The 18,299-nt window shown below is 36.3% G+C and overlaps 1 protein-coding gene across 4 annotated transcripts in view; it reads right to left on the bottom strand.

Moving 5' to 3' along the window:
- Nucleotides 1–18,299, bottom strand: part of ARAP2 (ArfGAP with RhoGAP domain, ankyrin repeat and PH domain 2) — a 200,215-nt gene that overhangs the window by 156,171 nt on the left and 25,745 nt on the right. For 3 of the 4 annotated variants that reach the window (XM_060012718.2, XM_060012721.2, XM_060012719.1), the window contains exons 3-6: nt 10,320–10,378; nt 9,204–9,280; nt 8,380–8,471; nt 6,554–6,907 (exon numbers count right to left, since the gene is read on the bottom strand). In XM_060012718.2, coding sequence (XP_059868701.1) covers nt 6,554–6,907; nt 8,380–8,471; nt 9,204–9,280; nt 10,320–10,378 — 582 coding nt within the window. The remainder of the gene's footprint in view (nt 1–6,553; nt 6,908–8,379; nt 8,472–9,203; nt 9,281–10,319; nt 10,379–18,299) is intronic. The other variant, XM_060012720.2, reaches the window with a different exon arrangement.

Genomic DNA, 18,299 nt, shown 5'->3' with positions numbered 1-18,299 from the left:
GTGGAGGACAGTATGGAGGTTCCTTAAAAAACTAAAAATAGAATTACCATACGACCCAGCAATCCCACTACTGGGAATATACCCAGAGAAAACCGTAATTCAAAAAGAGTCATGTACCACAATGTTCACTGCAGCACTATTTACAATAGCCAGGACATGGAAGCAACCTAAATGCCCATCGACAGATGAATGGATAAAGAAGATGTGGCACATATATACAATGAAATATTACTCAGCCATAAAAGGAAACAAAATTGAGTTATTTGTAGTGAGGTGGATGGACCTACAGTCTGTCACACAGAGTGAAGTCAGAAAGAGAAAAACAAATACCGTATGCTAACGCATATATATGGAATCTAAAATAAAAAAAAAATGGTACTGATGAACCTAGTGGCTGGGCAGGAATAAAGACGTAGACATAGAGAATGGATTTGAGGACACAGGTGGGAGGGGGAAGCTGGGGCAAAGTGAAAGTAGCATCAACATATATACACTACCAAATGTAAAATAGTTGGCTGGTGGGAAGGAGCAGCAAAGCACAGGGAGATCAGCTTGGTGCTTTGTGATGACCTAGAGGGGTGGGATAGAGAGGGTGGGAGGGAGGCTCAAGAGGGAGGGGATATGGGGACATGTGTATGCATATGGCTGATTCACTTTGGTGTACAGCAGAAACTAACACAGCACTGTGAAGCCATTATACTCTAATAAAGATGTATTTTAAAAAAAAAGATAAACAAAGTAAGTACCAAAAGAAACTACTAAAGAAAGTAGAAAGTGGCTGCCTCTTGTGATAAAGTGGGAGAAGAGGAAAACTGCTTTTTTTCCTCCAGTTTTATTGAGATATAATTGACATACCACACCATATAAGTTTAAGGTGCACAGCATAATGATCTGACTTACGTACATCATGAAATGATTATCACAGTAAGTTTAGTGAACATCCATCATCTCATACAAATGCAACATTAAATATTAAAAAAAATCTCCTTGTGATGGGAACTCTTAGGTTTTACTCTTTCATATAGAACATACAGCAGTGTTCATTATATCTATCATGTTATATATTACAAGTACTTATTTATCTTATAAACTGGAAGTTTGGACCTTTTGACTGTCTTTATCCAACTTCCCCTCTCCCCAGCTATTTTTTCTTAGTAAGCCATACAGAACTTTCAGATGCTTTAAACCATGTGCTTTTATAACCACTAAAAAACTTAATTTTGAAGGTTTAATGTGAACATATGATTTCTTTACCTTATAGTTACCAAGGTAAGAACTGACTAGAACTTACTTTTGGTAACATTATCAAAGGTCACCTGAAATGAAATGATGCACTTCTGAAAAGAAAGCAAGCTGAGGTTTACTGAGCCCTGCTTAAGGGGCTCTGTAGTCAGACCCAATGTTAACCTACTTTTCCAACTGATCCCACAGAGGAAGCCTTGACCTTACACTTTTATGTGTGGGAAACAGCAGTTCTGAGACATTGAGTCACACAGCAAATGAGCGATAGCTTGACAATTCTAATTTCTGCCTGATTCCAACACCCTCATTCACTTCTCTGCAGCTACACTGACTGAAATTAGCCATGTTATTTTAATAAACACTAAAACTAAGAATTTTTTCCTCAAATTACAAATAAAATATGGAAGCCTTTTATTTGCTTGGCATGGTCTTCACAAGTTATGTGTGATTTGAGAGAAAAGGCCAACTAGTTCACCAGTATAAAAAGATACTTTTTATCAGAGATTTAAGATTCAACTTTAAGTTCAACACACTGATTGATATAGAAAACCCTGGTCAGATAGAGAGACTTGTCAACTTTCCACTACAACTGCTTTTCACTGAAAGGCTGGCCGCAGGACAGCACTCCCAGGAGGCTTGAGGCCCTCACACACTTATGGAGCAGGTGGAAAACTGCTCCACTAAAGCAGCCTTGGAGATTCTGGGCACAGGCTGGAAAGTCAGCCACTGACAAAGGAACCAACAGTATAAGTTCTGATCTCCCTCCAAGTCATGGGTGGCTTCTAAGTGATCTCTCAATCACTGTTTGGAATTTGACCCCTGTTTTGGTATTTGATCACTGGCTTTTTCATTTTCCCTAGTTCTGTGTTCAACCTGGACATGTAATTCTCTGGCAGTTTCTCCCTCCTGGTCCTAGAGCCTAACTTGTGTCTTCCATAAAATAACCTCAGCTAACCCCTCTATTTATCTCATAGACTTCAGGACATCCAGATATCACTGACATCAGTGCCTTTTCACTCCCTCTAGCCTGAAAAGTATTTCATCTAAAAACGCCAGTTGAAACGGTATCCATTTTCCGAAGGTCAGTCGAGCTGCTATTTCTCCTCCTTAGAAGATCTCTGAAGAAATGTTTTCTCAACCCCTCTGTAACCTCATGATTCTGTATTTTGTGGACCTTTCTGTACCAATTATTATACGTTATCTTTCAAATTTATTTTTATTTATATTTTTTTCTGCCCAAAGTGGAAGATACAAAAAAGGCCAGGAACATATCTTGCTTATCCTTGTATTCGTCCAGAAATTCTTGAGCATATTATATACACAAATTTCTGAGTTAACCTTGCATGTTCAGCTCCTGCTGTCCCGGACTGACATTACCACACAATGCTTCCCTATGGTTAAGAACATTAATTTTTTAAAAGAGGAATTTAGCTGAGTAAGAAAAAATGTTCTAAAACATCTTGTCAAGTAAAAATATGAATTCCTCAAGATATATTGCGGTTTTTATAACTATGCTCAGTGTGTGATACCAAACGCACAAACATCTTTAGAAAACAGCAGGTTAAAAAGTCAAAAGCGTTTCCTAGTTGCAGATATTCTTGGATATTTCAATACCTGGTTCTCCTAGAAGGGGTGTGGCACATTCAACCATGTTCTCTTTGATTTACAGAAACTCACAGGATTCTTCCTCTGAGTTGCACATTCAGGAACTTCTGGAATAAATTCTATCCAGTCTTCCATATTTGCAACTACTCAGACTTGCTGAAAAGCTTGAGCGTATTAGTTGCAGATAGGAAAGGGGAAGGAAAGAGACTTGTTTTTTTATCTTCAAAACCCAGTGAGGTTTTTTTAACGCAAGACCATTTATTAAGTTTCTCATTTGCCTCACCTGTTTGAAACACTAACAACAAACCCAAGTTCAACATTTTATCAAGTTTTTTCCATACAATTTTTTAAACCAACAGTATAAGGCTATATTATAATTAGATCATTCTAATAGTTAAATAAATGTTCATACTTTAAGCTCAGCTGGAAATGTTTCCATATTTCTCTAGTTGCATGGTGTTATCCAATTATTTTCTTACTAAATATTGGGCAGTTTTCACATACTGTGCATTGATTCAGAACTGGCATTTCCATTTCAAAGCAAATAGACACTCAGTCACATGAAATAAATCCAGATTATGAATTTTATTACTTTGTTTAATGTCACTCATGACTGAGGACAGTTTCCAACACTATTTGGAGAAGGATAACCAAGTATGGCTTTTTTTTTTTTTTTTTTTTTTTGTGGCGTATCTTGCGGGATCTTAGTTCCCTGAACAGGGATTGAACCCGAGCCCACAGCAGTGAGAGCACAGAGTCCTAAATACTGGACAGAGCAGGGAATTCCCACTATTTGTTTGTAAACTGTGTTTTGACAACACATGTCCTCACATACAGAAAACAGCAGGTTAAAAAGTCAAAAGGGTTTCCTATATGTTTTTAGGGGGAAACAGAATTTAAATAAATGCACTGAGAGTTCACTGCTCTGTTAATGTACACCAGCACTATCAATGGCACCAGCAGATTTCCAACCAATACAGTGTCTGGAGTTTAGTTTTTACTACAAGATTCCTATAAATTAAAAAATAGCTGTTTTAGAAAGATTGAAAGAAAAAACTATGTCTAATACTAGTTTGTTTTTACTAATTCATTCAACAACAAACACTAAGAATATCTACCACTTGCTAGGCAATCTTCTAGTTGCTGAGGATACCACAGTAAACAAAAACCAATATAGATGACTGTCCCCACGGAGCATATATGCAACAAATAAATCATCAAGTGTATAAGCTATGAGAAAAATAATTAAGGGAGTAATGGGGTGGTGAGGGAGGGGCAGTGATAATATTAACTTTGGTGTTCAGGGATTCGTGCAAAGGAGACTTTAGAGCAAGAACTTGAGGGAAGTAAGGTACAAGTCATGCTGCTCTCTGGGTATGAGCATTCAGGGTAGAAAGGTACCCAAAGAGAGATCCTGCTTCTTATTATGTCTAGATTTGATAGAATAATAAAGTAGTTTCCTTGTTCCGTAATCTATCAGGTTATAATTTTCGATGTGGGGCCCAAAGGAGATGGAGGAAGCTGGTATAAGATTTCAGCTAACCCTCAAATCTGTTTTATGCTACTATGGCCCACAAGCCAAACCTGGCCCATGAAATGTGTTTATAAATAAAGTTTTATGGAAACACAGCCTCATTCATCAGTTTACACATTCTCTGTGGCTGCTTTCACGCTACAACTGCAGAGTTGCTGAGCTCCCACAGACACCATATGGCTGTAAAGATTAAAGTATTTATTATCTGACCCTTTACAGAAAAAGTGTACTAATACTTTCTCTGTGGAATTCAGAATGCCATCAAAATCAGTGCTACCTGCACCAAAGAGACATGCGACCATGACTTAAACAAAGCTCAGTAACCTCTGCATAAGGAATGGGTAGGCATCATTTTGTCTAATTAATGAGCATCTTAAACACCCTCACCATAGCCTACAGAGTCTAACTAGAAAAAGGAAAAATGGAGATTCCACTTGTGGTCTAATAAATACATGCTTCTTGGCCAGTTACACATATTTCTTTTAAGTCATAGCAATATAATCATGGAGAAGAGCTTTTTAATTTCTTGGTGATATAACAAGCTCCTTTGTTTACTTTCCTAGCTGCATCCTGGTAACCTGGAAAAAGACTCTGAAGTCAGAAAACTCAATTATTTTCTCTAAAATGGAAAAATAAAAATCTCAAAAAATTACAGCCTCTAACCTTAGGCAGGTTCAGAATAGAAAGGATGGAAAGTCAGAGTTCTGATAAAAAGAGAGAGAAAATGTTCTAACTATCCCAGAGGTGGCCAGTAATGGTGAATCTTTCTCAGTGTGCCTGCAACATAAACATACTAACCTAACTCCATCAAGATCGAGGTACCACCCACCAGAGATCATTCAGGAAACCACAGCTGCTAGGGGCTCTGTATGCAGAATCTGCTAAATCTTCCAGTGATACTTTGAGAGAGCACTGGGATCTCCCTAATCATTTAAATTCTACAGAAATGAAAGACCTGAGACTATTCCCGCTCAATGTTTCATTCCACCAGTGTGTATATTTGAGTAATGACTCATACCGGTGCAATTTGACTATGCATTTACCAATAATACCGATGACTGATGAAAAGCAGACACAGTTAACTACTTTGTCATCCTAATGCAACCAGAAAGGAGTGAGACAAAATATGTGATGCTAAGAAGTTCTCTGCTTCAGTTTAGTCAACATCTAATTTGCTAAAGGGATGCAATCCTATAAAGTATTAATCATGTAATTACTAACCACAAAAGGGTTCAGCTTTTTTTTTTCGATTCCTTAAGAAATATCATTCCTTCTCCCACTAGTCAACTGATGCTTCTTCTAGCAATTTTTTTGCTAATAAAATTTATTTTAAGAGAAAACAAGGCTTTCTAGAAATGATACACCTTTTCGGGGAAGAGTAGAGAAAACCAGCACAACATAGGGACTCACCACAACAACTACTTAAACAGAAGAGATTTAATCCCTAAATAATTTAATAATTCATGAGGAACATTTCCAGTAAATATTTCAAAAGGACATTCAAAATTCAGGATGTCAGAAAATAATTCTAATTAAACATAATCCCTCCCCAAAGATTTCTCAGTACTGCAAAATGCTTAAGGACAGAAGTTTCTTTGTCAACAACTGAAATGATAAAACTGCTTTTAAAGTATAATATTCAAGGGACTCTGACCTTTTGTGCAACATTCAAAACTCAAAACAATATATCAATAGCAGTGAAGCCTAAAATGTAACAGTGACATACTTTCCCCTAACTACAATAAGCCTTGTATTCCCAAACAGAACGCTGTTATAATGGGAGCGAAGAGCGAAGGCCAAACAGCGTGGGCTGAGTAATACAAACTCAATCGCTGTTGTTTTTCTTTGCTACAAATTGAGATACAGGATAGTGCATTTTGGTGCAAAGTTAGAAACTAACATTAAGGATCTAGATGTGAAATCAGACTTCCAGTTTTAATTTGCTACGCAGAACCTTAACCCAGAATTCCACACAGCACATGGCCCATGCCCCACATTATATCTAAAGAAGAGCATTTGCAAAAGTGTATTGAAAGTCCCTACAAACTGTCTCTGTATGCATGGGGGGTGGGGAGGAGCAACAGCAACCTAGCAGGTTTAGAAATGTATACGCTTGAATTTTTAAAAATATGCCACTTAGGGGAAAAAAAACAAAAAAGAATAAATACATACCCTTGGGGACAGAGTTTGTCAAGCCATCCTGATTTAACCTTTCTTGCAGATGATCCATAAAAACAGGCATAGGGAGATATTACATTTGAGGAAATGATTGATGAATCAGCCTTTCCACTTGTTGAGCTTAGTGGATAACTGTGCCTATTAACAGGGACAAAATTCACTGCTTTTTGAGTCCTAGATTTATATGGCTTTGAATGTTTTCTTCTTAAACTGTGAAAGCATTCTTCTACTGTTGAATATTCTGATTCCGAAGCAGAGTCTATAGGAAGATTGTTTTTGTCCTCTCGAGGTATCCAAATATCTTCTACTTTGTCTTCACTTACGTTCTCCATCCTGTTATCATATATGCTAAATGAAAAAAGAATGGTTTTAATATTTCCCACAGCTCTATGTGACTTAAGCCATTGGTTACTTTTTCTATTTATAAACAACCAATCACAGAAATTTAAGGCCAGGAAAAATGGTGGAGTTCAATTAACACATCTGATAATTTTTAAAACTTCCTGAAAAATAGAAATCTCTCATTATACTAACACATATTTGAATACTACTAGAAGTAGTGTATTTTTTCTTATGTATCATTTAATCTGACCTGTTTATTTGGGGGGTTGGGTGTGAGTGGTGAGGATGGAGACTGCCATATTCTCTGCATCACAATTTAAACGTCTTCACCAGCACCAGTAAGTGGCCAGTCACTTAATGGGCCAGATCATGAACCACTATCTCGTGGAGAGAGGTACTAGAGATCTTAATTCCACATGTTGCCCCTTCTCTGACTCTCCACTAATTGACTTCAAGGACCCTATGTTCCATCATAATGTAATAAAACAAAGAGTAGATCTGACTGGTGAGAACTTTAGTATTATTTTGCATCACTAATGAGAAAAAAACTGCACCACATTGCTAACTAGAAAACAAGAAAGGGCCAGGGTACATTCAGAAGGTAAAAGCTGTATAACATATAATATTTACTGGAACACATAGTTGCTAAGTATATTCGTATAGATTTAAGGAATGACAAAACAGATTGGCTCAGCCATTTATGCATAATAAAACTCATTACAAAGAAGTTTTTGCTAATCAATGAAACAGATATGCGTAGGAGTCAAATTACATCCTTCTGGACGTGGTATTCTAAAAATCATTGCCACCTTAAAGGACTTAACTTGGCCCCTTCCACATTCTGCACTGTAGTAAGTTCATATCAAATGCCTACTGAAGATTCTCAATTATTTAGTCTCATCTTAAGGAAACCCTCAACAGTGTTAGCCCTGGAGAATAAAGGTTAACATAGACAAATGTTAGGTAATGATGCACTACATCAAGTGCTAATAAAGCTGAGAGAAAAATAAAATTTAAGTTGGTACCTTACAAACGCTATTCAATCTCATGTGTGATCCAAATAACTGGATAATTTTCAAGCTGCTTGTCAATGCTGAACTTCTAATAAAAGGATACTTTACATTTGTAAAAATTATGCACCTCACATAGCGACATTTTTGGCACTGCCCCTTTCTTCTTCATAGTAAGGTAACTTCCTATCTTTAAAGTGCAAACATGGTCACCAAATATTTGCCACTTTGGGAAAGGGAGAATGGTTTCAATTAGGAAAAGACAAAAATAATGTGCTACAGACTATAGAATCGATTTACAGGCTCTAAATTCAATTACTGAAATGAGTGCTGTTGTCAAAAGAAAGGATTTGAACTTACCAATGTAAACTATTTTCTTAGAAATATAATATGAGCAAGAATTCAACATTGTATATTATATAACATTTTATTCAAAAGAATTAATCATCATCAATCATGTCCTCATACCTTGATTTGACAAAAAATGAGTTTCTTTCAGTAGTTGTTTCCCCTTTGAGTGTATCTTCCTGGGTCCAAAATTCATTCTTTATGGATCTCTTCTATAAAAAAAAAATACACATTTTTTTAGGGGAGCAATATTCTACAAAGATTCACAGTATCTGGGTTTAGTTTCATTAAACAAACGTCAATTGTTTAGATCAATTTTCAATAAAAACAATTTAATTAGGGTGACTATATTAAATGGTAGCCTTTTGATCCCTTTTTCAATATTTTATTTAAATCATTAATAACTCATCATTTCAACTAAGAAGAACAGAAGATGCTAAGAATAAAATTTATTTACTTTTACTTTCCCACTTACTTTTTGTCTTCCAACTTCTCTTTCATCATGACCAAGAAATAAAATACCAAAAGAGAACAAGTAGTGGAGAGGAAAGACTAAGTGATAAACTGAATAATTAAGATTTGTAAATAGTTAGAAGTCTGTCTATATTTGGGTATAAGGCAAAGTAAAATCTAGTAGCTTCTGTCAGTTTGCCTTTCCTTTTTACAGGGGTTTGTCTTATTTTTTTTTTTTTTTAAGTAACTTGTGGTAAATTTTGAAAACCCACTGATCTGTATTCCTAAAATCAAATTGAAATGTATTTCTGTGATATATTTTTAAAGATATAAATCTGCCATGATTTTACTGAGCAGAATTTCGCTGAATGGAAATTTCTTTCTTCAATATAACACATTCTTCAAACAGCTTAAAGGAAAATGAAGAGGCATATATAGGCAGAAAAGCAAAGAATTGAATATGGAAAAAAATTAAAATGTACGGGACTAACCTTGGAATTTTCTAGTCTCTGGAAGAGAAAGGTCTCTCCATAAGGGAAAATGGAAGATGAATTCTCCTCATTCGTATCTTTTGGGGGAATTATAGGATGAGAATAGAAAGATGTGAATAATGTGAAATATTGTTTTAAAAAAGCATGTGTTTAATTATTTTATAGCAATATCACAACTTAAGCTTTATTCTCTGAGAGTCCAAAATTCTGCTCATAATTCTTACCCTCAAATCAACTCTAAGCATGATTTTCTCAATGTATACACCCCTCACTTCACAACCAAAACACATTACTCACTGTTTCTCAAAGTGTGATGTGTCACATTTGTCCTTGCTAACCTATAGGATCCATGTTAATATAAGTAAGCACATTTCCCCATACAATGGAAATTGTCATGGTGTGTTTATAATGTTAATTCCTAAATAAGAGATTAGTTTTAATGGCAGAAAATTAATCTTGCTAGATGTTATAGCATTCAAAATGCCAGAATCCACTTAATATAATCCCTCTAATACCATAACTATTAATGCAACTGTAAGTAAATTCTTTCAAGAGAATTTCCACAATCCCTGAATTACATTGATCCACAAGAAAGAATTCTCAACACTTGCATTTTCTGCTGTGGCAAATTTTTTTAAAGGTTCAGTAGTCAAGTGTTTGCTAACAGCATTGAGAAGAATGTTCCTGAACTTGTACACGCAGAATTTTCAAAAAGAAAGAAAAGCCTCTGTCAATGAGCAGTTGATCAGAGCAATGTCAGCCCTTTCCTGTTACCACGGCAAAATTACTTTCCATAAACCTACGCCTTGTAGTTCAGACTGTCAGAAACCACATAATTTAGTTAAATGCTTTCGACTGTGGATAATGATAAATGAAGCCTGGGTAAAAAAATCTTTTTACATTAGCATGTGCAAATTTCCAGGAGTCTGCGTATATATTACTGTCTTTCATTCACTCACCTTTAAAAGTGTCTGGAGTACTATGAACCCTGGCAGACAGTTATTCCCACTATTCCCTATTCCACAGGTGGGCTGCTTTCTTGATCATGATTTTAACACTTGTAAGAGTATCAAATGAGTACTAACTAATTTACAGACTTTAAAAGCTGAGACTCACTTTGTTGTGTCATAGATTTTCCAGTTGAGGTGGGAACATTTCTTCTCTCACGGAAATAGCTTAAGGCAAAGGGAAAAATAGATAAAATACGTAAAAACAGATGTTACCATCTTGAGTAAAGGATTAATTGTAGGCACATATATTCTTTTTGTTAGAAAAACCAATATTCAAAAATAAGTTTGATTTTAATGAACAAATACAACGGCCAAATTCCATAAATGTGTTTTTTTAAATAGTCTTAAAGGAAGAGATTTTATTGGATTTTACAAGTGTTTGCTTCTTACATTTATAATTCACAAAAGTAAAATGAACATATTGCCCAAGTATTTATGATTTCTTTTGTCTTTAGCTTTACAATATTGAATAAAAAAATCTGTCTGGCTCTAAGAGCATAATTTGAAAATACATAAGACCTTTTCTCAAAGATCTCACAGCCTTGAGAGAGAAATAGTACAGGTAATTAATTAGAATACAACATAACAGCAATGCCAGAGGAAAACACCGTGGAAACAGAAGGTAATGAATACCTACTACCATATGAAAGAGTTCTATTTTTCCATTTAAATATAAGGATGAGGACAGTGTCCTTAACTTCTCTTAAATATAAATATGCCCAAGTAACTATAGGAAAGACTATATATATGTAGTTGTAGTTATCTATTTATTTATATCTATATAAAGGAACAGAAACCAATGAAATAGAATATAAACAAAATTTAAAAATAATGGTAACCAAAAGCTGGTTCTTTGAAAAGATCAATAAAATTTATAACCCTCAGGGAAGGAAAATAAGAATGAGAGACAGAAGAGACAAATTACCAACATCGGGAATGAAAGAGAGGACATCACTACAAATCCTACAAACATTAAAGGAATAATTACAGACTAAGAAAAACTTTATGCCAATAAATTCAACAATTTACATGAAATGGAAAAATTCCTTGAGATACAAATGATCAAATAGGACACAAGAATAGAAAATCTTAATATCCCTGTATCTATTAGAAAAATTGAATTCAGTAATTAATCACCTACCCACAAAAAGCTCCAGGCCCAAATACTGCAATGGTGAGCTCCACCAAACATTTAAGGAAGGAATAATACCAATTCTATGTAAACCTTTTCAGAAAATAGGGAAGGAAGGACTACTTCCTAGTTCATTCAGTAAGGCCAGTATTACTAATACACAACCAGTCAAAAACAAAACAACAGATAAATATTAGACAAATATTCCTTATAAATGTAACATGCAAAAATCGTTAACAAAATATTAGCAAATCAAATCCAACAATACATAAAAAGGATAATATATTATGACCAGGTGAGATTTACCACAAGAAGGCAAAGTTGGTTTATCATGGAAAAATTAATATAATTCACCAAATTAAGAAAATAAAGGAGAAAAATCACATTCTCATAGCAATAGATTCAGAAAAACCAATTGACAAAATTCAAAATCCATTCATGACAAAAACTCTCAGCAAACTAGGAATAGAAAAAAACTTCCTCAATCTAATAAAGGGCATTTATGAAAAACCAACATCATAATCAAAGATTAAAGACTGAATCATTTTCCCTAACACTGGAAGTAAGGCAAGGAGGTGGGCGCTCACTAGTTATATACACATTAGTTCATATGTTGCAGTCAGTGCAACAAGCGAAAGAAATAAAAAAACATTCAGATTGGAAAGGAAGGCCTCTTATAAGCAGAAGTCTGTATCTAATCAACAGGAAATCCTTAAAAATCTACCTAAAAGCTTCTCAAACTGCTAAGTCAGTCAGTCTAGCAAGGTACCAGGATAGGGGGAAATATTTTTAAAAATCAATAGTATTTCTAAATACTAGCAATGAACAATTGGAAAAATAGTTTGAAAATATAACTTTTACAAGAGCATAAAGAAACATGAAACACTAAGGGGTAAATTTATCAAAATATGGGCAGGATCTGCACACTGAAAACTCTAAAACATTGCTGAGAAAAATTAAAGAAGACCTAAATAAGTAGATATATCATGTTCATGGATTGGAAGACTCAATATCGTTAAGATGTGAATTCTCCACATATTGATATACAGCGTCAACATAATCCCAAACAAAATTCCAGTGATCTTTTTTATAGAAATTAACAAGGTGATGCTAAAATTTACATGCAAATAAGAACAATTTGGAATGGTCAGAACATTTAAAAGAAAGACAAAATTGGAAGATTTATCGTATATGATTTCAATATTTAGTCTAAAACTACAGCAATCAAATTTGTGTGGTATTGGTGAAAGGGCAGACATATAAATCAATGGAATTAAACAGAAGTCCACATATACTCCCACACATCTATGGTCCAGTGATTTTTGAAAAAATATGTCATGGCAATTCAATGGGGAAAGGATAGTCTTTTCAACAAGTGTTGCTGGAATAACTGGATAGCTCAATTTAAAAAAAGAAATGAATATCAACCATTACTTCATACCATATACAAAAATTAACTTGAAATGCAGTTTAGGCCTAAATGTTACTACTAAAACTCTAAACCTTCTGGAAACCAGCAGAAGAAAAATTTTGCAACCTTTAAGTATGCAAAGATTTCTTAAATAAGATACAACACCCTCCCAAAAAAAAGTTGGACCTTTATGCTGTCACATATTTCTGATAAATGACTTGTTTCTAAAATATAAAAAGAATACATACAATCTATTAATAGGAATGATTCAATTTAAAAATGGACAAAAATTTAAATAGACACTTTATAAGAGGATACACAAATGTGATAATAAATACGGACTCATTAGAATGGATAAACTTAAGGCTGTAAATACCAAGTGTTAGACAGCATGTTGAAGAAATAAAAGGTTTAAATACTGCCAGCAGGAATGCAAAAGGGTACATCCATTTTGGAATACTGCTTGACATTTTCTGATAAAGTTAATTTAAGCTCCCAGCTATCCAATCCTAGAAACTCAAAAGAATTGAAAACATATTTCCAGGGAAATAAAGTTTTCTGGTCTTTCTTCATAGCAGTTTTACCCTCAATAATCAACAACTTAAAGCAAACTAAATGTACATCAACAGGTGAATGATAAACAAATAGTGGTATAAGGACCTAAGGGATTACTACCAAGCTTGGGGGTGGGAACTAATAAAAGGGTACAAATTAATACTAAACATAATAATATGAATAACTCTCAAAATCATCATGCTCAGCGAAAGAAGCCTGGCACAAAGACGTATATCCTATATGATTCTATAAGGGAGCGTGGAAGATGGATGGACTGTAGAAGGACACTAAGAAATGCTTAGGGTTGATGGAACTGCCACTTCTTAATTGTGGTGATAATTTAATAGGTTTACACATCTTTCAAAACTCATCAAATTATATGCTTTGAATTGGTACAGTTTATTATGCAAATATTATACCTCAAAGAGTTGTTTAAAAATGAATTTAGCAAACCTACTCTTCATAGGGTTGATATATAAAATATAAACTATATTCCCAAATATCAGCGAACAAAATGAAATATTAGAAGTGATACCATATACAAAAGTATCAGAAAAATATAAAAACCCAGGATTAAATCTAACAAAAGATTTGTAAGACCTCAGTCCTGAGAAACCATTCCTGAGAAAATTAAAGAAAATCTAATTAAATGGAGGAATATATGGAAGACTGAATACTGCAAAGATGTCAACACTGCCTATGTTCATTTGTAGAATCAATGCAATCCCAATCAAAAGAGTTACAGGGGTGGGTATCTAGGTGGAATTTAACAAGTTGATCTTTAAATTTATAAGAAAAAGCAAAAGACCAAGAATAACTAAGACACCTGAAAAAGAAAGTGAGAAGACTTGCTCTGCTAGGTATCAGGATTTATTTTTAAAGCTATGGTAATGAAGACACTACATTACTGATAAAAGGACAGATATATAGATTAGTGAAGTAGAATGGGCATAAAGGCACCCAATATTCATTTAAGTTAAAACAAAGATGTCAATCTTGAGCAATGAGCAAAGCATGTCTTTAATAAGAAGATGACTTGGATATCCACTTGGTATTAAAAAAAAAAGTACTCCTACCTCAAACTATACCTAGAAATCAATTAAAGGTAGATTATAGGGGCTTCCCTGGTGGCGCAGTGGTTGAGAGTCCGCCTGCCGATGCAGGGGACACGGGTTCGTGTCCCGGTCCGGGAAGATCCCACGTGCCGCGGAGCGGCTGGGCCCGTGAGCCATGGCTGCTGAGCCTGCGCGTCCGGAGCCTGTGCTCTGCAACCGGAGAGGCCACAACAGTGAGAGGCCCACATACCGCAAAAAAAAAAAAAAAAAAAAAAAAAAAGGTGGATTATAAATCCCAACATGATAGGCCAAACAATAAAGCTAGAAGAATATAAAACAGAATTATCTTCTGTGTCTTAACATATGAAAAATTCTAACTCTAAAGGAAAGTAATGGTAAATCTGACTAAATTAAAGAACTTTCGTTCATTAAAAGTCACCATCAAAGAATAAAAAAGCAGTATGTAGAAGAGGAAAATATATATTCGACAAAGGGCTCAAATTCATGGTGCATCAATAGCTCTTAAAAATCATTATAAAACACAGAAAATGCAATTCAAAACAACAAGCCCCCTCCCTCAAAATGGGTAAATGACTCCAAAAGGCACCACATAAAAGAAGATAGAAACATGGTCAATGACCAATAAATGCATTAAAAGGTGCTCGATTTCATTAATCATCAGAAAATACAAATTAAAATCGCAATGAAATATAACTACCCGCCCACCTGTATGGCTAAAATTTTTTAAATAACGAAATTCTGTTGAGGCTATGAGACAAAAGAAATGCACTAGTTAACACTGCTAGTGTTAACATAAGTGAGCATAATTACTCAATGATGAGAACCACTTTGCATTACCCACCAAAGTGCAAGATAAGCATATACTATGACAGCAACGCTACTCCTAAGTATATATTCAACAGACATACATGTAGATGAAAAGAAAAACCACCCAAATGTATGTAAACATAAAAAAGTTAAAGAAGCTGTGGGAGAATCACACAAAAGAATAACATTCAACAGACAAAACAACAAACTGACATGCAGCCACATGGATGCATCTCATAAACATCAGGTTGAATAAAAGATATCGGACACAAAACGTTACTTGCTGTATGATTCAATTTATATGAAATTCTAGAATAGGCAAAAGTAATTCAGTGAGATCAGTGGTTCCCCAATGTAGGTGATAGGATAATTTACTGCCAATGTGCAAAGGCAATTTTTGAGGGATGATAGAAATGTTCTATATCTTGATTGTGGTCACATGGGTGTATATATTTGTCAAAACTCATCAACCTGTCTATTTAATATCAGTCTTTTTTCTTACATGTAAGTTAGATATAAATAAAGCTGGTTTACACATGTGTGTACACATATATCATTTACATGTAAAATACTAGATGATGTGGAGAATGTGAACTATAACAGTAGAATGGATATGATATATCCATATGGGGAAATATTATACAGCAGTGAAAATGAACAGTCTACAAACATAGGTACCAACATAGATTAAGTCTCAAAGTTAAGCAAAATGAACTTAACTAAAAGATTTACTATATGGCTGCATTTTTAAAACCATAAGACAGTCAAAACTACAGTATAGAGAAGGGATTCAAGATGGCGGAAGAGTAAGACATGGAGATCACCTTCCTCCCCACAGATACATCAGAAATACATCTACACGTGGAACAACCCCTACAGACCATCTCCTGAACGCCAGCAGAAGACCTAAAACCTCCCAAAAGGCAAGAAACTCCCCCACATACCTGGGTAGGGCAAAAGAAAAAAGAAAAAACAGAGACAAAAGAATAGGGATGGGACCTGCACCAGTGGGAGGGAGCTGTGAAGGAGGAAAGGTTTCCACACACTAGGAAGACCCTTCGTGGGTGGAGACTGCGAGTGGCGGAGGGGGGAGCTTCAGAGCCATGGAGGAGAGCGCAGCAACAGGGGTGTGGAGGGCAAAGTGGGGAGATTCCCGCACAGAGGATCGGCGTTGACCAGCACTCACCAGCACGAGAGGCTTCTCTGCTCACCCCCCGGGGCGGGTGGGAGCGGGGAGCTGAGGCTCGGGCTTCGGTTGGATGAGGACTGGGGTTGGCTGCAAGAACAGAGCCTAAAGAGGGCTAGTGTGCCACAGCTAGCCGGGAGGGAGTCCGGGAAAAGGTCTGAAGCTGCCGAAGAGGCAAGACACTTTTTCTTGCCACTTTGTTTAGGGGTGTGCAAGGAGAGGGGATTAAGAGTGCTGCTTAAAGGAGCTCCAGAGATGGGCGCGAGCCGTGGCTATCAGCGCGGACCCCAGAGATGGGCATGAGACGCTAAGGCTGCTGTTGCACCAAGAAGCCTGTGTGCAAGCACAGGTCACTCTCCACATCTCCCCTCCTGGGAGCTGTGCAGCCTGCCACTGCCAGGGTCCCGTGATCCAGGGACAACTTCCCCGGGAGAACACATGGTGTGCCTCAGGCTGCTACGACGTCATGCTGGCCTCTGACGCCACAGGCTTGCCCAGCATTCCGTACCCCTGCCTCCCCCCGGCCTGAGTGAGCCAGAGCCCCCGAATAGCTGCTCCTTTAACCCCGTCCTGTCTGAGTGAAGAACAGATGCCCTCAGGTGACCTACATGCAGAGGCGGGGCCAAATCCAAAGCTGAACCCCAGGAGCTGTGAGAACAAAGAAGGGAAAGGGAAATCTCTCCCAGCAGCCTCAGAAGCAGCGGAGTAAATCTCCACAATCAACTTGATGTACCCTGCATCTGTGGAATACCTAGATAGACAATGAATCATCCCAAATCAAGGAGGTGGAACTTTGGGAGCAACAATATATATATATATATTTTTTTTCCCTTTTTATCTTTTTCTGAGTGTGTATGCTTCTGTATGTGATTTTGTCTGTATAGCTTTGTTTTTATTAGTTGTCCTAGGGTTCTTTCTGTCCGTGTTTTTTCTTTATTTTAGTATAGATTTTAGTGCTTCTTATCATTGGTGGATTTGTTTTTAGGTTTGGTTGCTCTATTCTTTCCTTCTTTCTTTATTACTTTAAAAATTTTTTAATAATTATTTTTTAATTTAATACCGTTATTTTATTTCATTAAATTTCATTTCATTTTATTTTATCTTTTTCTTTCTTTCTTTCTTTTTCCCCCCCTATTGTGCTGAGCCGTGTGGATAACAGGCTGTTGGTGCTTCGGCCAGGCATCAGGGCTATGCCTCTGAGGTGGGAGAGCCAATTTCAGGACACTGGTCCACAAGAGACCTCCCAGCTCCATGTCATATCAAATGGCAAAAATCTCCCAGAGAACTCCATCTCAACGCCACGACCCAGCTCCACTCAATGACCAGCAAGGTACAGTGCTGGACACCCTATGCCAAACAACTAGCAAGACAGGAACAAAACCCCACCCATTAGCAGAGAGGCTGCCAAAAATCATAATAAGGTCACAGACACCCCAAAACACACTACCAGATGTGGACCTACCCAACAGAAAGAAAAGATTCAGCCTCATCCACCAGAACACAGGCACTAGTCCCCTCCAGCAGGAAGCCTACACAAACCACTGAACCAGCCTTAGCCACTTGGGGCAGACACCAAAAGCAATGGGAACTACGAACCGGCAGCCTGCGAAAAGGAGACCTCAAATACAGTAAGTTAAGCACAATGAGAAGACACAGAAACACACAGCACATGAAGAAGCAAGGTAAAAACCCACCAGACCTAACAAATGAAGAGGGAATAGGCAGTCTACCTGAAAAAGAATTCGGAATAATGATAGAAAAGATGATCCACAATCTTGGAAATAGAATGGAGAAAATACAAGAAATGTTTAACACCGACCTAGAAGAACTAAAGAGCAAACAAACAATGATGAACAACACAATAAATGAAATTAAAAATTCTCTACAAAGGATCAGTAGCAGATTAACTGAGGCAGAAG

This window comes from Delphinus delphis, chromosome 5 (genome assembly GCF_949987515.2).
Source record: "Delphinus delphis chromosome 5, mDelDel1.2, whole genome shotgun sequence".
In the NCBI taxonomy this organism is placed as follows: Eukaryota; Metazoa; Chordata; class Mammalia; order Artiodactyla; family Delphinidae; genus Delphinus; species Delphinus delphis.
Note: the sequence above shows the minus strand (reverse complement) of the source record. Positions and strands in the feature narration are given on the sequence as shown.